Genomic DNA, 23,592 nt, shown 5'->3' with positions numbered 1-23,592 from the left:
TGATGATCTGGAATGCATTGCCTGAAGGGATGGTTACAGCAGACTCAAAGGAGTTTTACTCAGAAAGTAACTTTCAAAGGAGAACTGGATACGGACTTGAAGGGGAAAGTTTTGCAGGACCACAAGGAAAGAGCAATGCTTTGGGACGAATTGGATATCTCTTCCAAGGAGTTAGCACAGGTACTTTGCATCAAATGGCTGCCTTGTGGATTGGATTCTATTGTAATTGAGTGTCAACTCTAGCCAAATTTCTCCTCCTAACCCTGGAAAACTGAAGCGAATTACAGTACCTCTACCAAAGTTCCAGCTGAAAACAACCAAAAGATTAGCAAACACGTTTTTCGAACTCGACCCAAGGACCAGACACATCTATCGGGTCTGGCACCAAGTCGGGAGGTTAGAGAGGAATCCATAGAAATATGAAGTGTAGATAAAGGTAGATAACGCTCACCCTGCCTGAGTGCATCGAAATGCAACTTGTTTAATGTGAAGTTTGAACCAGATAATGCTCAAATGTAAACAATATTCTTGCCTAGGTAATCGGCACTGTATAAATGTTACTTGATTTCGCGTGTTTGGGGCGGGGGGTGGGGGGGAGTCAGCTCCTGAAGTCTATCACTGAAGCTGGGCTTGGCAACGTGTTGGTCAATAAATGATCATTCTGGGCCACCGATTATTTTGTGGAAAAGAGAAAAACCACAACAATTAGCACTGCCGAGAAGGGAAGTGCTGGAAAACGGTCCGAGTTAATGGGACAATTATTTCTGTACAATGGGAATACATCACCCCATGATTGTGCAACTGATCACATGCAAATTCCAACAACACCAATATATATAAACTATGTCACCACTACAAGACAAGAGATACATTAATTTACTAAAATATGGAAAGCACATGAGCAGCATATTCATTGGGGTTTATAGTGACTGTCATTACCTTATTCCAGTGAAGCCTGGCTGGCAGGTGCAATTGGCACCCCACATTCCATCAATGCAAAGTCCTCCGTGTTTACAGCTAAAACTCTCTCCACACTTGACTGGTGGGTGGAACCATCTAAAAAATATTAAGAATGCTTTTCATGCGCACGCAAATTTTATTTCATGACAAATGCTGGTTCATGAACAACACAAGTACAATAGAATCTTGGGCATTCAGCGAGCCCTGTGTTAAAGTGGGAATTTATACTTACTTTTGAGTTTTGCCTCTATGCTATTGGACAGCGTACCTCTCTCCCAAAAACTGGTGTTATATGCAATTTATTGAGCTGTTAGAAGCTAAATATAACTTGTCCTTCTAATATTAATCCTTTTTGTATAATAGACATACAATGTGTTGGTTCAGAGCAGACAGAACAGCTCCCCGTTGAAGCAGATGAGAAATTAATGGAATTTCCCCTTGGGGGCTTAAAAGTTACTTTCTAAATTTGTCTAGTTTTCAAAAGTACTGACGATATTGTTTTAATTTTCAATGGAGAAACATCGATCAATTCTTTTGCTTTCCTTCTCGAATGTTTTCTTCAGATATTCTCTCCTTCCCTCCCCCTCCCTCTCTCCACCCACCCCCAACACAGAAATTTATATTGAGATATGGTTTTTTTGCCAACCCTCGTGTTAGCCTGGCTAATAGAGACCTTCCATTCATTTTAAATCCTATTTAAATATAAATTAATTCCATATCCTGTTGCTCTTCTCTATTTCTTTATAATATGCAATTTGATATTTTATTGCGTTGCACATTTTATAACTTTAGATATTCTGCAATGCTTCAAATGTTTTCATTTTCTCGGAGGCGAGACCTCCAATTTATTGTAAACTAAGCTACTGTTTCTTATATTAGTGAGAAATTATTTATCTGAAACTCAGATTTATAGTATAAAGTTGTAATACTTCGGCTCTAGAATTTGTAATTCCAAACCTTAAACTTCCAAAGAGAATTTTTCAGTATTTTATGAATTTATTACGTTACTGAAGTTTTTTTCCTAAATGTTCACTTGTATATATCCAGTCTATTTGTCACACATATCAACATGCAGATAAAACAATCAAAGTGCATTGACGTGTACTAGATATATACAATCAAAACAGCCCATCTTCATTGAAGAATTTAAATATTTAATTTGATTTTTCCATTGGTAATCATTATTTATGGATTTGAAATTTAATTACCAATAATGCATTTTTTAAAAAAAAATCTTTCCATTTAAATCCTTATACCATCCTCTAAGATCTCCGCTTCGGAATGAGTTGAACAAATTTGAGACTGTTCCGCACCTCTGCTAAAGGAATTGGCAGAGATTGGGTTCTGATAAAAGACTGGGTTCAGATGAAAGATTAAGTTGTAAAATACTTATCTGTGTTGGGCACTGACTGAGGACTGACCAGATCAAAAGTGTATTGCCAGATGTGGTGCCATAAAGACTTATACACACAGGTTGGAGGACATTGTGAACCATAGTTTGTAATGCACAATGACAGTGCAAGTAATCAGCAAAGATACACATTGATTCGGCTATCTGTTGCTGGTTTACCAAGAGTTTGCAATGATCGATTGAACTCAACAACAACTGGCATTAGAGCAGTCAGAATCACAACAAAGATCAATCAGATATTAGAAGAATCCGGAAACAATTTTCATTTTAATTCCTATTACTGGGTTCTAGTTATTTTAAATGCCTTGTTCAGTTTTTGTGGAGTTTTAGTATATAGAACAGGTCGGCTTACTCGCAATATCGCCCAGTGAACTGGTTCGCACAGCTGCAGAAGTAGGAGTTGATGCCGTCAATGCAGGTTCCGTTATTTCTACATTCATGGTTCACACAGTCATTTATATTATTCTCACAGTTTCTCCCAGTGTAGCCCAGATCGCAGCTACACTCGTAACCTTCCACCAAATCGCTACAATTACCATGAATGCAGAGACTGGACATGCAGTCATCAATGTTGAATTCACACCTTATGCCTTCCCACCCTGCAATGCAGTGACACTGGTAAATGTCAAACAGATCTTCACACGTTCCATTATTCTGGCATGGATTTGAGGAACAGACTTCTGTGCCAAAGCATCCGATTTGAGTTATGGGACTGGTCACCCTGACAAACTGTTCATTATATGTAAAAAACTTTTGATTGAAGTAGGGCAGGTAGATTCCACCGATTCGAATCACACCAAGACAACCTGTAAAATTGCTGCTGAGTATTATATTTACATTGCTTTGAAGGAAATTTAAGTTGCCAGCAGTGACTGGACTGGTGGTATTGGAATCTCCATCAATAATCATGATCCACCTTGATGACATCCTAAAAGGCTCCACCATCGTAATCATTACTGAATGCCACCGGCCATCTGAGATGTTGATGTTGCTAGAAAGAGTGAGGGCTTCTACGCTGTTGCCACTATACAGTCTGAACCGCAAGTGAGAATTATGGATAACAAACCAAACCGAATCAGCGCCATTGTTGGCCTGCAGCAGAACAGCATCCAAATCTCTGGTTTTGAAGTCCATGGAAATACTTATGAGATCTCTTGTGATTAACATGTTGCCAGTGTACACCACTGGATGATAATCACCTTGAAATGTTGCATTCGCATAACCTGTGAAACACCCACAAAAACACAAGAGAGAGGTTATTTCACTGAAGTCGATGTTGCTGACCTATTACTGCCTTTTCAACCCTCCCAGCAACTTCACATTTCTAACACACATCTCTGCTTTTAAAGAAAACATGATATTTGCAACTATTTAGAATTGACTGCCTCCAAGTGGATACTGTTTTGTTTAGGAATACCCGTGCATTGTTTAAATGGTTATATTTTAATCCAAAATTTTAATGGGACAAAAAAGGATGTAATCCAATAAGTTTTTTTTTAATCAAAAAAATACAGCCTTGCTAGCAACTAAAATCAGACCTTCCACTTGGCCTTCATCCACTGATAGAGCATGTATAGAGATACATTCAATATCGTGTAACTTTGCAGATTTAGGTTTCAAAACCTGTAATAGATTTTAAAATTCTATATTTGTTTTATGGATCCTAGTCTCTGAATATTTGCTTCTATAGATAAGTGAATTCTTGTAGTCCTTACATTCATATCCTCCTGGAAGATTCTGACAGTGACTTCCTGCAAGGCATGGATCAGGCTCACACCACACTTTCTCCTCACAAGTTCTTCCAGCGTACGCCTTTGGACATTTACATTCAAAATCATTCCATGTCACAGTACAATTGCCTCCATTTTGGCAAGGTGCAGTCTGCATAAAAGCAGTACATATGTCAGTTACACAAATATATATACACATGTACACTATCTATCATTTTGTCCCATCGGTCAGCGACTGCACAGTCTTCCAGACCATCTTTCCTGCATTACTGCAGCAAGTTCACTACTAAAGTGCTTAACTTGCTATCGCTGGAGGGGATTAAGGGGAAGTGGGAGGAAGAGTTTGGGGGGGGGGGGGGTATGGAGGAGGGGTAATGGTGTGAGGTGCTCCAGAGGGTGAATGCCTCAACTTTGTGCGTGAGGTTGGGGCTGATACAGCTGAAGGTGGTGTATAGGGTGAACCTCACAAAGGTGAGGATGAGCCGACTCTTTGAGGGGGTGGAGGATGTTTCTGAACGCGAGCGGGGGGGGGGGGCTGAAAATCACATTCATATGTTTTGGTTCCTGCCCAAAACTGGAGGGGTATTAGAGGGAGGTCTTTCAGGGTAATTTTGATGGTGGTGCACCTGAGGCACGAGCCACGTCCCCTAGAAGCCATATTATTTCATTATTCCGGCATTGTTCTGGAAATAGAGATACAAAATTCACCAACTTTCCGTACTGTCTAATTGCACAAATAGAAATTGGATTGCATGTATTAACGCCTCTATAAATGATCAATGGCTCTTTTTCAGTCAATAACCATGTTTCTACTTTAAAATATGCTATTTAATTACGTAATTTTTACATTCTTTTGTCTGGTGACATGACTCCATTGATAACATGATTGATGTGCTACTTCAATCAGGGGCAGGACGGTAGCATAATGGTTAGCACAGTTGCTTCACAGCTCCAGGGTCCCAGGTTCAATTTCCGGCTTGGGTCACTGTCTGTGCGGAGTCTGCACGTTCTCCCTGTGTCTGCGTGGGTTTCCTCCGGGTGCTGCGGATTCCTCCCACAGTCCAAAGATGTGCGGGTGTGGTGGATTGGCCATGCTAAATTGCCCTTAGTGTCCAAGTTAAGTTGGGGTTACTGGCTTACGGGGGTAGGGTAGATGCGTGGGCTTCAGTAGGGTCGGTGCAGATTCGATGGGCTGAATGGCCTCCTTCTACACTGTACATTCTATGATTCTACTTTTACCTTTTCAAACAGGTAACTTCGAATTTGTAGAACAGCTCCTCTAACCTTAAATGATATGTAAACCTAAAACAATTGGTCATTAAAAGTATGCAGGCAAGTTCTTTTCTCACCATACAAGAATCATCACTGATGCATTCCTTGATCACATTTACAAGTGTTTTACTCTTATAAACATCCAATGGGGAGCTGTAATTTTCCATTTTCAGTGGGTAAAACTCCAGTTGCACGTTGTTCAGCCTAACGTCCTGCAGACAGCCCTTAAAAGGTCCTCCCCCGGCAGCAGAATCAATCGGATCTTGACCAAGGTGGACAATGTCGAAAGTTTGAATCTTCAAAGGAGATAATACATAGTCTAGCAGAACAACATCTGATTCGGTAACAGTTACCCAAGCTTCATCAAAACGAATTTCTATCAGTCGTTTAATGCCGTCAGCAAAATTAATGGATGAGTTTTTCAGCATGGTTTTTGTCTTGATACTAATCATGCTGCTGGTCAGATATATTGTGAGATACGGATCTACACCATGGCTGAGTTGTAATAGGAAGCCATCTGCCTTTAGTGTGCGCATGAAAAACGAAATAACAAATTTTGTGCCTGGTTCGTCCGTGATAATAAAAGAGGCTGAACTGCTTGAATTCTCATTGCTGAATGTTGCAGAGATGAATTCTGCAGAAGGGAGAATAAAATGAGTTTGTTTAATGTTCAAAAATACAGAAGAATACATCAAAGATTTCTGGGAGGGAAGTTAGTTCGTGGGCAATGAAACAAAAACGTTGTTCAGCATTTCTTTCGAATGTTGATGGGATGAATTTAATGCTCGCTGGACATAAACCAAATATTTACCTGGAATACCTCCCGAAATAAATCTTAAATTCAGCTCTGAACTGTGTTTGCTTCACAAAAATACAGACCAAGGGTGCAGCATAGTGCAGATGATTTCTCTGACAAATTACGATTCACCATTTTCAATTTGGCGTATGTTTCCGGTCACTTGTGGAATGAAATCTGCTTGTCTATTCACACATGTGGGCGAAATTCTTCGGTATCGGTGCGATGTCCACCGACTGGCGCCCAAAACGGCGCAAATCATACGGGCATCGCGCCGCCCCAAAGGTGCAGAAGGCTCCGCATCTTGGGGGGGCCGAGCCCCAACCTTAAGGGGCTAGGCCCGCTCCGGACTAATTTCCGCCCCGCCAGCCGGCAGAAAAGGCCTTTGGTGCCCCGCCAGCTGGCGCAGAAATGACATCTCTGGGCGGCGCATGCGCGGGAGCGTTAGCGGCTGCTGACTGCATTCCCGCGCATGTGGAGGGAGTCTCTTCCGCCTCCGCCATGGTGGAGACCGTGGCGAAGGCGGAAGGAAAAGAGTGCCCCCATGGCACAGGCCCGCCCGTGGATCGGTGGGCCCCCGATCGCGGGACAGGCCACCGTGGGGGCACCCCCCGGGACCAGATCGCCCCATCCCAGGACCCCAGAGCCCGCCCGCGCCGCCTTGTCCCGCCGGTAAGGTAGGTGGTTTAATCTACGCCGGCAGGACAGGCATTTTAGCAGCGGGACTTCGGCCCATCCGGGCCGGAGAATCGCGGGGAGGGGCCCGCCAACCGGCACGGTGCGATTCCCGCCCCCGCTGAATATCCGGTGCCGGAGAATTCGGCAACCGGCGGGGGTGGGATTCACGCCAGCCCCCAGCGATTCTCCGACCCGGCGGGGGGGTCGGAAAGTCTCGCCCCAGATATCTGTTTCTCATTTTCTGCTGGTTAACAATTTCAATAATTAGGAAACTACTCAATGCAATTCAATTCCTGATCTTCACAGTTCACACTATCTGTCAATTTATTATTTAAAAAAAAAAAAGAAAAACAGGTTTTACTTGAATAAAATAAATGATTTTGACTTGCTGTTACTTTGCCTATGAATCTGTTTTATTTTGTGTAATTAGGCCATTGTGATTGTAGGGTGTATGAATTGGACATTAATCCCAGGCACCTCACAGAAAACTTAGAGTATGTCGTTGAAAGTTACGAAGTGAAAGTAAATGCAAGAGTAGCATCAGAGGACAGACGTTGAAGCCATCACATAAATTGCCAAAAAACAGTTCTAACAATTAAATGTTTCATTTGATATTTTGAATAATCGTATTAAATGGTGCTTGCGACTTGCATGTTACTTTTTGAAAGAAAACTGCAATGCCAACAATTGGAGCTCAGTAGCTTGAAAATTGTCCAGTGTACATTCAAAGAAAATGCTGGCAACACGGTTTTTTTCACACAAAATAGTTAAAATGAAGGCTTCTAATAACCTTCTTATGTCTCCACAGTACTTGCTGCCTCCTTCTCCCCCTCTTCATTGCTCACTCATCTGATGAAGCCGCCACTGCCATTCATCTATAGCCCTGGCTGCTTCAAACTCTTTTATTGTCCAAAATGAATAAGTACAGTTTTTGTTGATTATTTTCACTGCTGAAGTGCCAGAACTCGTTCAAAATTTTCAAATGCTCTCCATCAGGAAGGAAACTGTGAATAACTTATTGAATTATGCAAAACAGCTGTCATCTTTTGTAATTGATGTCTTTGGTGATGGTGAATGGTAATTGCTAATTGCCCAGGTATAGGCAATTGCTTGCCATAAATATAGGTGCTAAACGTGGTGGGGAGTGTAATACAAAAGACCATAAGATACAGGAGCAGAATTAGGACATTCGGCAGATTGAATCTGCTCCGTCATTCGATCATAGCTGATAAGTTCCTCATCCGCATTGTCCTGCCTTCTCCCCATAACCCCTGATCCCCTTTATTAATCAAGAAACCCCCTTATTATTCAAGAACGCCAGATTTGTGCTTGAGGTACTGTTACCTACAGGGCTACAAACCAAAAACTTTGACGGTGTAATTAGACGGAGTAGTTCTTTCTGAAAACATAAGAATTAGGAGCAGGAGTAGGCAATATAGCCTCTCGAGCCTGCTCCAACATTCAATATGATCATGGCTGATCTCAACATGGCTTCAACTCCACCGTCCTGCCCATTCTCCGTAACCCTTCAACCCATTACTAATTAAAAATCTGCCTAACTCCTCCTCAAATTTACTCAATGTCCCAGCATCCACTGCACTCTGGGGTAGCAAATTCCACAGATTCACACCCCTTTGGGAGAAGTAGTTTCTCCTCATCTCTGTTTTAAATTTATAGCTACTTATCTTGGGACTATGACATCTCGTTCTAGAAGGAGAAAGCATCTGCTCCATGTCTACTTTATCCATAGACTTTATCATCTTTTATACCTCAATATAGGCCTGAACTGCTCAATCTCTCTTCATTAGACAAAGGACCGATTCAATTAATTGGGAAGAAAGTCCCATAGCGACCACGTTGAGCCGCATGTTTCCCGCCGCTTGTGGTGCCAAGAAACACATACCAGGGGCCTCAGCAGGGAACGTACGGCCGAGGCCCACAGGCCCAGTTTTGTCATTTTTAAATGACGCTCCGCTCTCCGAGGCCTGCGAAGTGACCCCCGATTCCCCCCCTGATCTCCCTCCCTCCCTCCCCTCCCCCCTCCCCCCTCTTCCCCCCCCCCCATCCCCCCTCTCCCCCCCTCCTCCCCCCCTCCCCCTCCCCCCCTCCCCCCTCTCCCCCCCCTCCTCCCCCCTCCCCCTCCCCCCATCCCCTCCCCCCTTCCCTCCCCCCTCCCCCCCCTCCCCCCTCCTCCCCCTCCCCTCCCCCCTCCCCCCTCCCCCCCACCTCCCCACCTCCCCCCCTCCCCTCCCCTCCCCCCCTCCCCACCCTCCCCCCCCCCTCCCCCCAATATGGAGATATCGAACCAAGCGATTGGAACGAAGTCCAATCACTTGAAACCAGGTATGGGGTCCGCCCCGAAAGGCGGGAAGCCCCTGGGGACTATAAAGTAAAGCCCCCAAGTTCAAATCATCCTTCTTGACAGGGTCACTCAGCAAAGCAAAGCAACCCTTGACAGTGACCTGTCCGGCGGCCTCCAAAGAAGTAAGTCTCAAGTCAACGCTCGCTACGTGATAGGCGCTCCTAGCTACCAGTCTATACCAGCTTTTGAATCCTGCCGTTTCAGTACCGAACGAAAGGCCATTTATTCCCCTGACCTGGTGGGCCAGTCCAAAGCTAATCATAGGCCCGTTAGTCATAGAAATAGCCTAGAAAGTAGAGTTTATGCATGAGTAGCGATTTACTGTGTATAATAAATGTGTATTCATTTGAATCTAATTGGTGCGTTGAGCCATTGATCATTACTTGAACTTGAACCTCGTGGCGGTATCATAAAGATACCTGGCGACGCGAGAGCAAAGGTTATAAAACAGAGCCAATTGAACCAACCAAAAGTTAGCAACATATTATTGGCGACATCCTGACGGGACGCGATCTAGAAGTGGCTTAACCACTCCGGGAGAACCCAAAATTTGAATTAGAAATCCAATTGGGAACAAAAAAACCACAAGTGTTCAAGCAGTTCTGATCAATCCTCATAATTCGGAAGTGTGTAAATGCATGCGTAACTAACAGGGTGATAAGGTAACACTGATAGATTTTTTGTTGCGACAAAACTGTCGGGAGTTTGTATTCCTGAAAATAGCGAAAGCCGTACCCATAATTACAGCACCGCCTTTATACCTCTTGTTCCAGATTTCAAGTGAAGCATTCAGATAAGAAAGATGGCAATGCAGGCAATGCAACGTCTCATGAACCCCGAGGAATTCGTGGTCGCAGCGACCAGCAGCAGCAGAGTAGGACAGTGTCCCGTTTGGGAAGAGGAAATCAGAAAGTACCTCAAAGGGAAAGGATGGCCTCTTTGGAGCGAATTCTGTGAAAATGAGGAAACAGGTCCCGGGAGTATAGGACATACTTGGTGGGAGAACCTGAGCGTGATTCACAAGAAGAGCTTAGGAAAAGCTCGCAACCGATGGCAATCGTGTCCTGTTTGGCACAATTGCGAGGCACAGAGGAGTTGTTAGGACGCTCCGTAGAGAGACAGAAGGCATACATCGAATGAGCAAGGTCGATGTCAGTGAGGTAGAGAAAGAGAATGTAGAGTTAAGGAGGAAGTTAGCAGCAAAGGACGGAGAGGTGGATGATGCCAAGCGGGCACACCAGTCTTGTCTGGCGCACCTAAGCAGCTTCCAATCCCAGTACGAAAAGACCTATCAGGACACGCAACGTGCAGTCCTGGTATGAGACGAAACAGAAAAGCAGGTAGAGGCATTGCAGAGGCAGTGTAGTGACCTGAAGGCAGCGTTAAGAGCACTCCATGCTGCCACCACAGAGCAAAGACAAAGCTCATTAGACCACGCAAAGTGCCGGAAGCAGATTGCAGAACTGCAATCTCTGCTTTCAGTTCAAAAAGGATTCCAGGAAACCTTTGGATCACAGCTAGATGAGGAAGACGGCCCTGATTGGGAAGAATTGAGTGAGACAGCGCAGAGATATGTTCAGGGAACATGTGCACAGGGAAAGCCCCAGAAGAGAAAAGCGCCCCAACCCCCCACAGAGCAGATAGTTCAGGCTCCAATGAACCCAGTCACCACCCACCGCACAGCCACATCGGACGACACGGAATTTCTGTACACCACCCCCTTAACAGTGACCCAACTACGGGACGCGTGCGATAAAATCAAACCGTTCCTTCCCAACTCAGACCCCCACCACTTCTTTGCCAGAGTAAAACAGCAGGCGATCATGTACGGCCTGGATGAGCGAGAGCAAGTAAATCTCACAGTTTTGAGATTAGACCCTTCTGTCGTAGCAGCCCTTCCCGACCCACAGAATGTAGGAGGAGGCACCCTTGCAGAAATGCATACCGCGATCCTAGACGCGATCGGGTATAACCGGGGTGACCTTGTAGATGGCCTCAATAAGTGCAGGCAAAAGAAAACTGAGCACCCCACAGCGTTTGCTGGACGCTTGTGGATCAATTTTGCAGCAGTTTTCGGAGACTTAGACCGCGCCCATTTGTCCCCAGACAACATGGCCAAATGGACCCACACCCTTATCTCCCATGCCACAGAAACATGACAAAAAGCTTGTGCCAATTATGATCCCTCCGAGGAGGCTCATAATGAGAAATGGGTTGTAAAAAGATTGTCCCGCGCCTGGGAGCAATCTGTTCAAAACAAACCCACGAATAAAAATCCCGAAGAACAGCAGGCAGAAGCAGACATACACACAGTTAAGGCACCCCAGAACTCCGCATGGGTAAATGAAGGCAGAACAGCCCCCCCACAAAAGTCAAGGAGTGTTACAACTGTGGACAGTTGGGACACTTTGCAAGAGAATGCAATGCCCCACAAAAGCAACAGAGAGCCCAGCAGACAGGCACTCTAAATAAAACCAGGACGAAGGCAATACATAGTGTGAGCACCCGTTCAGATCAGACGGACCTGAACGGAATGGACTGACGGTGTTCGGGCTCCCCCAGTTGGGTCTGCGACAGCCTTTGGGATAGGTCCAGCCGACCAGTAGTTGTAGCAAAGATACGGGGACAGCCCATCGAGTTTCTCTGGGACACAGGAGGGCCCCGCACCACAATAAATTCCTCCACCATGTTCCAAAAGGACACGTGGCCCACTACAGCCACCATCACCCTCAGCGGCTTTACAGGCCACTCACAGCAGGGACACATCACCGCCCCTGTACCCATTCAAATTGGCAACATCACCACCAAGGACCCCATAGTTTTAGTCGATCTACCCCACACAGCAGAACACATTTTAGGCATAGATTTTATGAATTCCCACAACCTATCCTTTGATCCAGTCAACCAATGTGTCTGGAGAATGGCAAAATCTGCAAGAGATCCCGCAACGCTCACCATAGGAGAATATGCAAACAAGATTAGCGCAGTAGGTTTGACCCGACTACGATTAGCACGGACAAGCAGGTTAGGGCATTTTTACAAAAGAACAGGGCAGCATTCGCGACCCACAAACATGACTGTGGCCGGATGACTGGTTCAGTACAAATCACAGGACCTGATCCTAGACCCAAAAGCAATATGGATTTCCCAAGAGGCAGAGGGAGAAATCGCAAAAGTTATCAACAGCTTATTGGAGCAGGGCGTACTTAGATCAGTAGCCTCTACTAATAATGCCCCGATTTGGCCAGTGAGAAAGCCCGATGGATCATGGCGACTGACCATCGATTACCGGGAACTCAACAAAGTCACCCCCGCAGCAGCCCCCACGGTAGCCACAAGTCCCGAGACCATGCTCAAACAGGGACTCAACTCACAATACTTTACGGTTTTGGACGTCAGTAATGGATTCTGGTCCATTCCATTGGCAAAGGCGTGCCAGTACAAATTTGCCTTCACTTTTAAAAATCAGCAGTACAAGTGGACATGCCTTCCACAAGGCTTCCACAACTCCCCCTCCATTTTACACCGACAGTTGGCAAATGGATTATCAAAATTTTCTCTACCTGAATGTCTAGTCCAGTATGTGGACGACCTATTACTGCAGACAGACACCAAGGCAGAGCACATCGAGCTTCTGGCCGAACTCCTGGAACTCCTACTGAAAATTGTTTGTAAAGTAAACTCCAAAAAGGCCCAGATTTTGGAAAACAAGGTGATATATTTGGGTACAATTATTACACATGGTAAACGTGAGATCGAGCATAAAAGGATTGACTCGATTGCCAAATTGCCCCTTCCCCAGAATGTTTCAGCCCTCCGGACGTTTTTAGGACAGGTTGGCTACTGCAGAAACCACATTGACGGTTTCGCCAGCAAGGCAGAACCCCTCTGAGACCTCCTAAAGAAAGGAGCCCCCTGGGAATGGCTTCCACAGCATACGGATGCTGTGGACTTGTTGAAAAGAGCACTCATAGCAGCCCCCGCACTACAAGTTCCAGACCCGCTTTCCTCCTATGCGATAGAGGTAGCAAGCACAGACTGCACCCTTTCGGCCGTGCTCCTCCAGGAACGGCACGAACAGTTAAGGCCTGTCCGTGGCTTACGCCTCCAGAGTCTTAGATGCTGTGGAGCAGGGATTTTCTGCCTGTGAAAGGCACCTGCTCGCACTTTTTTGGGCAGTACAATATTTTTCTTCCATAACCGGACTAAACCCCATCACAATCCTCACAGAACACACCCCCACCCAACTTTTGCTGGACGGACGACTTAAGGACGGTACAGTCAGTCAAATAAGAGCAGCCAGATGGACCCTTCTTTTGCAGGGACGGGACATCACTGTTAAAAGGACCAAGACCCACACTTTCTTAGCAGATAACCTACAGTACCCAGGCACCCCCCATGAATGTGAAATCATCTCACCACACCACAACACAGGCCCCTTTATTGCTAAGACACCCCACAGAAAGATAGATAGTTCAATCCAGAGCCCCAAGCACACAGACACGTGTGAACCCATAAGAATATATGTGGATGGATCTTGCACAATATTAGAAGGGAAGCGCATAACAGGATGCGGCATTTATGTCGAGGATGTGCAGGGACACGCCCTAGAAGATAAAATCGCAATAAAACTTCCAGGACACTTAGGCGCACAGGCGCAGAACTAGCAGCCATGGCGTACATTGTAGAACACCCAGATTCCTTCCCCAGCCCAGCAGACATATACTCGGACAGCCTCTATGTCTGCAATAGCCTTACAGAATTCCTACCTCTGTGGAAAGCAAGAGGATTTGTTTCCGCAGACGGAAAACCCCTCCCCTCAGCCAAATTGCTCCGTCACATTTTAGAAAAAGGCCAGGGCAGGACTTTTGGAATAGTTAAAGTTCGAAGTCACCATCGTTCCTGCCCCCCCTGGAAATGTAAAAGCCGACGCATTGGCAAAAGCAGGTTTCAGGCACGGATATCTTTGGACACCCCCCCCCCGAAAGCGCACCAGTGAATGCAGTTCAGGTCTCGCAGACTAATATCGAGGATTTAGTGCAGGCCCAGAAGCAGGATAGCAATCTCAGGGAGATTTTGAAAGGAAAATTTACGGCAACTTACGATAGGTTTAAAAATGCTCTGACCACACATGACGGTGTGTTGTTAAAATACACTCTTTATGTGGTTCCTGAACAGGACAGGAATCAGCTCATTTGTTTGTTCCATGACAGTCATGGACATCAGGGAATTAATCCCACTACAGCCCATCTCAGGCAGCTCTGTTGGTGGCCGAGTTTCAAAAAGATGTAACTCACTACGTTGAGAATTGCCTTATCTGTGCCCAGAACAATCCGGACAGATGTACCAAAAAGGCTCAGCTTAGTCACACCCGACCCGTTAATGACCCCTGGACTAACCTCCAGATCGATTATATTGGACCATTGCCCCCTTGCAGGAATGGTTATAAATATGTACTCGTGGTGATAGACACGTTTACAAAATGGGTAGAAGCATTCCCATCCAGAACGAACACGGCAAAGACCACAGCCAAGATCTTTACGAGATGGGGACTCCCCTGCAGCATTGAATCCGACCAAGGTTCCCATTTTACGGGACGTGTCATGAAGAATGTCCTCACAATATTTGGCATTACCCAAAAATTCTACATCGCAGACCACCCCCAGTCAAGTGATATCGTGGAGCGCATGAATCGGACTCTAAAAGCTACCCTCCGAGAAATGATCCAGCAAAACAACACTACTTGGGATTCAGTCCTCCCTTTTGCGCTGATGTTTTTGAGAAATACAGTTTCAACATCTACAGATTACAATAGCCACAGCACGCCTCCCTACTATCCCCATACATCAGGCCCCACACCCAGCGAATCTGACCACGAATCGAGTAATCCCTTCATGAGCACTTTCCTAAACAAGCCCCACCACCGACCACCGACCTACAATGACGACCCCCGACTCCATTCCAACAGAATTGGACACATCCTTTTGGCACCGGGACAATTCATTCAGACTCGTCCGGAATGACGAGATGGATCCCAAATCACACCATGCAGCCCTATCTGCCCTCATACACTCGAGAGTTTGGCATCCGGGAGAAGATGACGACTTTGAGTCTGACTCCCCAAACGAGAACCCCTTTGCGGCCCTGTTCCCAACCGATAACTGAGGTGTCCAGATGATGTTTTAAAAAGGAACCGCTTGGGAGAAAGCGGTATCCTTTCTGATGGAACCTGCAGCATGTTTAATGTTGTTTGTAGTGGTATTGTTAAATGTTGTTTGTACGATCGAAAACAAATTTCACAGCCCCACGCCACCACCCTTCTGACGCCCACTGGAGGTCAGAGAAACTAGTTTGTCCCGGACACTAGTTCAGAGGAACTAGTTTGTCCACAGAGACTTGTTAATGTCCCAGACGCCAGTTCAGAGGAACTCCTCTGTCGACAGAAACGCAGACCCCCATTCGTAACTCGAGGGAGTATAAGGCTTCATTTTTACCTAAAGTTTAGTCTTTCTTTTATTTAGTTAATTAACTTAAAAGTTGCTCAGTTTTGCACTGAGTGCTGAATTTGGTGCTTTTTGAGTGCTATAGTAAGAGTTTGGTGACCGAGGGAGTATAAGGCTTCATTTTTATCTAAAGTTTAGTCTTTCTTTTATTTAGTTAATTAACTTAAAAGTTGCTGTTTGGTTTAGTAGAAGGTGAATTTTCAATAAGCTTTAAACAGGCTTCTACTTGTAGGCACTTGCAGCTGGAGCTTGTTAATTAGTTAATTGGATTAGGCCAGTTTTCAGAGGCTAGATTCACAGTATAAAAGTGATCCCCTACAGTGCAGACTTTGTTTGCACTGAGTGCTGAATTTGGTGCTTTTTGAGTGCTATAGTAAGAGTTTCGTGACCGAGGGAGTGCTGAATTTGGTGCTTTTTGAGTGCTATAGTAAGAGTTTGGTGACCGAGGGAGTTAGGTGAGGAGGGAGTAAGGTGCTCCTTTCATTTTGTTTCCGACATTTCCGCAAAGAGTGCGAAGAGAGCCAGGAGTTTACAGAAAGTGTAGCTGACTGGGAGCAGAGTCGGAGGGCGGAGATCTAGTTAGTCCACAGGGCAGCTATATTCTGTCAGGTAAGAAGGGATGGAGGCTAGGCCAGTTGCATGCTCCTCCTGTAGGATGTGGGTGGTGAGGGATACCACTGGTGTCCCCGCTGACTATACCTGCGGGAAGTGCACCCAACTTCAGCTCCTCAAAGACCGTGTTAGGGAACTGGAGCTGAAGCAGGATGAACTTCGGATCATCCGGGAGGCAGAGGGGGTGATTGAGAAGAGTTACAAGGAGGTATCCACACCCAAGGTACAGGACAAGAATAGCTGGGTTACCGTCAGGGGGAAAAAAACAAACAGGCAGACAGTGCAGGGATCCCTCGTGGCCGTTCCCCTTCAAAACAAGTATACCGTTTTGGATGCTGTTGGGGGGGATGACCTACCGGGGGAAGGCCCTAGCGGCCAGGTCTCTGGCACTGAGTCTGGCTCTGGGGCTCAGAAGTGAAGGGGGGGGGAATAGAAAAGCAATAGTTGTAGGAGATTCAATGGTTAGGGGAATAGATAGGAGATTCTGTGGTCGCGAGCGAGACTCCCGGAAGGTATGTTGCCTCCCGGGTGCCAGGGCCAGGGATGTCTCGGATCGTGTCTTCAGGATCCTTAAGGGGGAGGGTGAGCAGCCAGAAGTCGTGGTGCACATTGGTACCAACGACATAGGTAGGAAAAGGGGTGTGGAGGTAATAAACAAGTTTAGGGAGTTAGGTTGGAAGTTAAAAGCCAGGACAGACAGAGTTGTCATCTCTGGTTTGTTGCCAGTGCCACGTGATAGCGAGGCTAGGAATAGGGAGAGAGTGCAGCTGAACACGTGGCTGCAGGAATGGTGTAGGAGGGAGGGCTTCAGGTATTTGGATAATTGGAGCGCATTCTGGGGAAGGTGGGACCTGTACAAGCAGGACAGGTTGCATCTGAACCAGAGGGGCACCAATATCCTGGGAGGGAGGTTTTCTAGTACTCTTCGGGAGGGTTTAAACTAATTTGGCAGGGGAATGGGAACCGGATTTGTAGTCCAGCAACTAAGGTAGCCGATATTCAGGACGCCAAAGCATGTAGTGAGGCAGTGGGGAAGGGAACACTGACAAAGGAGAGTACTTGCAGGCACGGAGATGGGTTGAAGTGTGTATACTTCAACGCAAGAAGCATCAGGAATAAGGTGGGTGAACCTAAGGCATGGATCGGTACTTGGGACTACGATGTGGTGGCCATCACGGAAACTTGGATAGAAGAGGGGCAGAAATGGTTGTTGGAGGTCCCTGGTTATAGATGTTTCAATAAGATTAGGGAGGGTGGTAAAAGAGGTGGGGGGGGTGGCATTATTAATTAGAGATAGTATAACAGCTGCAGAAAGGCAGTTCGAGGAGTATCACCCTATTGAGGTAGTCTGGGTTGAAGTCAGAAATAGGAAAGGAGCAGTCACCTTGTTAGGAGTTTTCTATAGGCCCCCCAATAGTAGCAGAGATGTGGAGGAACAGATTGGGAAACAGATTTTGGAAAGGTGCAGAAGTCATAGGGTAGTAGTCATGGGCGACTTTAACTTCCCAAATATTGAGTGGAAACTCTTTAGATCAAATAGTTTGGATGGGGTGGTGTTTGTGCAGTGTGTCCAGGAAGCTTTTCTAACACAGTATGTAGATTGTCCGACCAGAGGAGGGGCAATATTGGATTTAGTACTGGGTAATGAACCAGGGCAAGTGATAGATTTGTTAGTGGGGGAGCATTTTGGAGATAGTGACCACAATTCTGTGACTTTCACTTTAGTAATGGAGAGGGATAGGTGCGTGCAACAGGGCAAGGTTTACAATTGGGGGAAGGGTAAATACGATGTTGTCAGACAAGAATTGAAGTGCATAAGTTGGGAACATAGGCTGGCAGGGAGGGACTCAAGTGAAATGTGGAACTTGTTCAAGGAACAGGTACTACGTGTCCTTGATATGTATGTCCCTGTCAGGCAGGGAAGAGATGGTCGAGTGAGGGAACCATGGTTGACAAGAGAGGTTGAATATCTTGTTAAGAGGAAAAAGGAGACTTATGTAAGGCTGAGGAAACAAGGTTCAGACAGGGCATTGGAGGGATACAAGATAGCCAGAAGGGAACTGAAGAAAGGGATTAGGAGAGCTAAGAGAGGGCATGAACAATCTTTGGCGGGTAGGATCAAGGAAAACCCCAAGGCCTTTTACACATATGTGAGAAATATGAGTATGACTAGAGCGAGGGTAGGTCCGATCAAGGACAGTAGCGGGAGATTGTGTATTGAGTCTGAAGAGATAGGAGAGGTCTTGAACGAGTACTTTTCTTCTGTATTTACAAATGAGAGGGGCGATATTGTTGGAGAGGACAGTGTGAAACAGATTGGTAAGCTTGAGGAAATACTTGTTAGGAAGGAAGATGTGTTGGGCATTTTGAAAAACTTGAGGATAGACAAGTCCCCCGGGCCTGACAGCATATATCCAAGGATTCTATGGGAAGCAAGAGATGAAATTGCAGAGCCGTTGGCAATGATCTTTTCGTCCTCACTGTCAACAGGGGTGGTACCAGGGGATTGGAGAGTGGCGAATGTCGTGCCCCTGTTCAAAAAAGGGACTAGGGATAACCCTGGGAATTACAGGCCAGTTAGTCTTACTTCAGTGGTAGGCAAAGTCATGGAAAGGGTACTGAAGGATAGGATTTCTGAGCATCTGGAAAGACACTGCTTGATTAGGGATAGTCAGCACGGATTTGTGAGGGGTAGGTCTTGCCTTACAAGTCTTATTGAATTCTTTGAGGAGGTGACCAAGCATGTGGATGAAGGTAAAGCAGTGGATGTAGTGTACATGGATTTTAGTAAGGCATTTGATAAGGTTCCCCATGGTAGGCTTATGCAGAAAGTAAGGAGGCATGGGATAGTGGGAAATTTGGCCAGTTGGATAACGAACTGGCTAACCAATAGAAGTCAGAGAGTGGTGGTGGATGGTAAATATTCAGCCTGGATCCCAGTTACCAGTGGCGTACCGCAGGGATCAGTTCTGGGTCCTCTGCTGTTTGTGATTTTCATTAATGACTTGGATGAGGGAGTTGAAGGGTGGGTCAGTAAATTTGCAGACGATACGAAGATTGGTGGAGTTGTGGATAGTGAGGAGGGCTGTTGTCGGCTGCAAAGAGACATAGATCGGATGCAGAGCTGGGCTGAGAAGTGGCAGATGGAGTTTAACCCTGAAAAGTGTGAGGTTGTCCATTTTGGAAGGACAAATATGAATGTGGAATACAGGGTTAATGGTAGAGTTCTTGGCAATGTGGAGGAGCAGAGAGATCTTGGGGTCTATGTTCATACATCTTTGAAAGTTGCCACTCAAGTGGATAGAGCTGTGAAGAAGGCCTATGGTGTGCTCGCGTTCTTTAACAGAGGGATTGAATTTAAGAGCTGTGAGGTGATGATGCAGCTGTACAAAACTTTGGTAAGGCCACATTTGGAGTACTGTGTACAGTTCTGGTCGCCTCATTTTAGGAAGGATGTGGAAGCTTTGGAAAAGGTGCAAAGAAGATTTACCAGGATGTTGCCTGGAATGGAGAGTAGGTCTTACGAGGAAAGGTTGAGGGTGCTAGGCCTTTTCTCATTAGAACGGAGAAGGATGAGGGGCGACTTGATAGAGGTTTATAAGATGATATGGGGAATAGATAGAGTAGACAGTCAGAGACTTTTTCCCCGGGTGGAACAAACCATTACAAGGGGACATAAATTTAAGGTGAAAGCTGGAAGATATAGGAGGGATATCAGAGGTAGGTTCTTTACCCAGAGAGTAGTGGGGGCATGGAATGCACTGCCTGTGGAAGTAGTTGAGTCGGAAACATTAGGGACCTTCAAGCAGCTATTGGATAGGTACATGGATTACGGTAAAATGATATAGTGTAGATTTATTTGTTCTTAAGGGCAGCACGGTAGCATTGTGGATAGCACAATGCTTCACAGCTCCAGGGTCCCAGGTTCGATTCCGGCTTGGGTCACTGTCTGTGTGGAGTCTGCACGTCCTCCCCGTGTCTGCGTGGGTTTCCTCCGGGTGCTCCAGTTTCCTCCCACAGTCCAAAGATGTGCAGGTTAGGTGAATTGGCCAATGATAAATTGCCCTTAATGTCCAAAATTGCCCTTGGTGTTGGGTGGAGGTGTTGAGTTTGGGTAGGGTGCTCTTTCCAGGAGCCGGTGCAGACTCAAAGGGCCGAATGGCCTCCTTCTGCACTGTAAATTCAATGATAATCTATAATTAATCTAGGACAAAGGTTCGGCACAACATCGTGGGCCGAAGGGCCTGTTCTGTGCTGTATTTTCTATGTTCTATGTTCTATGTAACTGCTCTTCTGGTTCGAAGGTAGAGCCAATACGGCAACCCCACCACGATGACTACATTTTTGCCCGTTCTTGTCGGTTGCTCAGGCAGTGGAGAAACGGCATGGGTCTCCGCCCTGCCTGAGGACCCCCCCCCCCCCCTCTGGTCAGCTACGCTCGGGTAGAGTACACACGGCATTCGTCGCCATCCTACCCGGGGATTCCATCCAAATCTTACCCGTCGCGGCCCATACGCACCTCATTTCGGCAACTTTTGGTTCAAAAAGTTTTGTTTGTTTTCAGGCGGCCCTTAGGTTGCCATCCCTATGCTATTTACATCCTCAAACATTTGGATGGTAAATCGCACAGCCTGCGAGACGGCTCACACTGTTTCAGTATTTTTAAGTGTGTCTTGTCCGGAATATTCAGTTTAAAAAAAATAAAAAATGAGGGAGTCACACATGGTGACAAATTGTAAAGGGAGAATTGGCACTGAAGGACAGACATACTAATAGACGAGATATTAAACCAAGATAGTAACAGACGCTATGCTTGATCCCACAGAACTCCAGAAGCTCCAGGAACAGAGACAAAGAGAAGAGAAGAGAAAGAAAAAGAACCATGAGGACATCCTCCGTGTTGCTCATCACCCTAATGAACATTTGGTTGCGCGCGAACGCGAACCCCCTGACCCCAACCCCCCCCCCAGCCGTTAATGATTCACTTCCCCATAGCACCCAGAGCCCAGTCGCAAGCAACACCACACAATCTTGGTGTGACAGGTTTATAACCTGGTACTCCCTGTCCTACTTGATAGAATCCCTATTAGTATTGGCGATACTCTGCTGCATCGTGCAGACTATTCGTCTGAGGAAATGGCGAAGGAGAGCCTACCGCGCTCGCACCCCGGTATATAGGATAAGATCGCCTATTTTCGGTTATGACCAGACCCCCGACCCCCGCGATCTATAATAAAGAACATTCGTTTGCGTTCTTTTTGTGAATCAAGAAATGTGTTTTTCATTGAGCGATTGTACAATCCTGAGCTTGATCGCCAAGCCAGGAAAAATGTGACTAATGCTGCAATGACTTTGTGTGTATTGTTTAAGAAGTTAGTATGATTGAATGTTTGAGTGAGTGTAGTTTATTAAGGACAGTTAGAGGTACCGTTTTTCTTATTTTGTAATGCATGTCCCTGTTTTGCCATAGCGTCACTTAGAATTGTCAGTTAAAATGTTCTTGCATAGTTATGGTCAGTGTAGAGGCCATAGAAGAGTGCTCGCCAGGTCAGGGAATGAAGACAACGCAGTTATGTGATCCTTCACGCTTCGCGTTAGGATCACAAGGAGGGTGTGTAGCCACCTGAGTTGCCCACTTCCTGGCTTAAAATGGAGAACCACAAAGGCTGAAGGGAAATTCAGCCAACACAGGCAAAAACTAGCAGGCGCAAGTTTCTGTGTATTAGGCTCTGCAAAAACTCGGACAGCATCAATACAAGCAGCCATCTGCATAGTAATGTAGCAGCCATCTACATAGTAATGAGCGATCCCCGGGAACAATCAAAACATTTAAGGTAAACAAAGCCAAGCCAGACTCCTCGGCGCCAGCAGGAGCCAACGCAAAAGAGGTTAACGGACACTTAAAGACCGCCAACGATCAGGGAACAGCTCCAGTATTGGAGAAATCGAACCAAGCGATTGGAACGAAGTCCAATCACTTGAAACCAGGTACGGGGTCCGCCCCGAAAGGCGGGAAGCCCTTGGAGACTATAAAGTAAAGCCCCCAAGTTCAAATCGTCCTTCTTGACAGGGTCACTCAGCAACGCGAAGCAACCCTTGACAGTGACCTGTCCGGCGGCCTCAAGTCAACGCTCGCTCGGAGATAGGCGCTCCTAGCTACCGGTCTATACTAGCTTTTGAATCCTGCAGTTTCAGAACCCGAACGAAAGGCCATTTGTTCCCATGACCTGATGGGCCAGTCCGAAGCTAAGTATAGGCCTGTTAGACATAGAAATAGCCTAGAAAGTAGAGTTTATGACTGAGTAGCGATTTACTGTGTATAATAAATGTGTTTTGATTTGAATCTTACTAATTGGTGTGTTGAGTTATTGATCATTACTTGAACATGAACCTCGTGGCGGTATCATAAAGATACCCGGCGACTCTAGAGCAAAGGTTATAAAACAGAGCCAATTGAACCAACCAAATGTTAGCAACAGCCTGAACCCCTCATTTCTGGTATCAATTTAGGAGCCTCCTCTGAACTGTAAAGTATCCTTGTCTCTTCAACGACCTTTTATTTTAATGACCCTAATCCATTTTTTAAAGATTAGCCAGACTGTCACCAGTTATGGAATCAGAGGTACCAGGAACAGATCTGTACTGACCAGTCACAACACTCCAATCCAAAAAAAAGCTGCCTTAATATCTAAAAATTCCAATGGAGAATCCAAAGTGGAAGTATAATAATGGATGGAATTCTCCCCAAAAAATGACAAAGTGTAATTTCAGGTGGGAAAACCAGTTCCGCCGCAATTCCCATCACAATTCTCCCACACATAGTAATTTCTTTGGAGTCGGGGTAAAACCGGCCGGAAATGTGATCCGCGGAATTGAAAACTTTGGCAAGCCGAGCCTCACAGATATTAGGCTCCCCGATGTCAATGTGAGAGTGCAGGCCTAACCCCACCCCCTTCAAGAATCACTAGCATTGGGCCCTCCCAAAGGATCTCCCTTCTGGTCCCGCCCCCTTCCTAGGCAGCATCAGCATCCCCCCCCCGCCTCCCCCCCAACCTCAGCACCTGACCCCCCCCCACCCCATAGGTGAGAGGCAGCTCACCATGGCGTTGCCAAATGCCCCCCCACCTTTCTTGGCAATACCCCCTTTCAGGTCGCGCCCCTTGGCACTAACCTGACACCCTGGCAGTGCCAAACGTGTCACCAATCACCCGGAGGCTCCAACAGCTAATAAATCAACAGCTTACATTTGCAATTGTCATCTTACTTCA

General features: G+C 46.1%; 1 protein-coding gene across 1 annotated transcript in view; it reads right to left on the bottom strand.

Annotated features, from left to right (window-relative positions):
* LOC140399154 (protein crumbs homolog 2-like) overlaps positions 1-23,592 on the bottom strand; it is a 239,517-nt gene that overhangs the window by 44,480 nt on the left and 171,445 nt on the right. Inside the window, exons 8-11 of the mRNA XM_072488414.1 lie at positions 5,451-6,007; positions 4,087-4,252; positions 2,724-3,594; positions 940-1,056 (exon numbers count right to left, since the gene is read on the bottom strand). Coding sequence (XP_072344515.1) covers positions 940-1,056; positions 2,724-3,594; positions 4,087-4,252; positions 5,451-6,007 — 1,711 coding nt within the window. The remainder of the gene's footprint in view (positions 1-939; positions 1,057-2,723; positions 3,595-4,086; positions 4,253-5,450; positions 6,008-23,592) is intronic.

The sequence above is a fragment of the Scyliorhinus torazame genome, chromosome 22 (assembly GCF_047496885.1).
Source record: "Scyliorhinus torazame isolate Kashiwa2021f chromosome 22, sScyTor2.1, whole genome shotgun sequence".
NCBI lineage: Eukaryota > Metazoa > Chordata > Chondrichthyes > Carcharhiniformes > Scyliorhinidae > Scyliorhinus > Scyliorhinus torazame.
The sequence above is the reverse complement of the archived record's forward strand: the minus strand, read 5'-3'. Positions and strand labels throughout refer to the sequence as shown.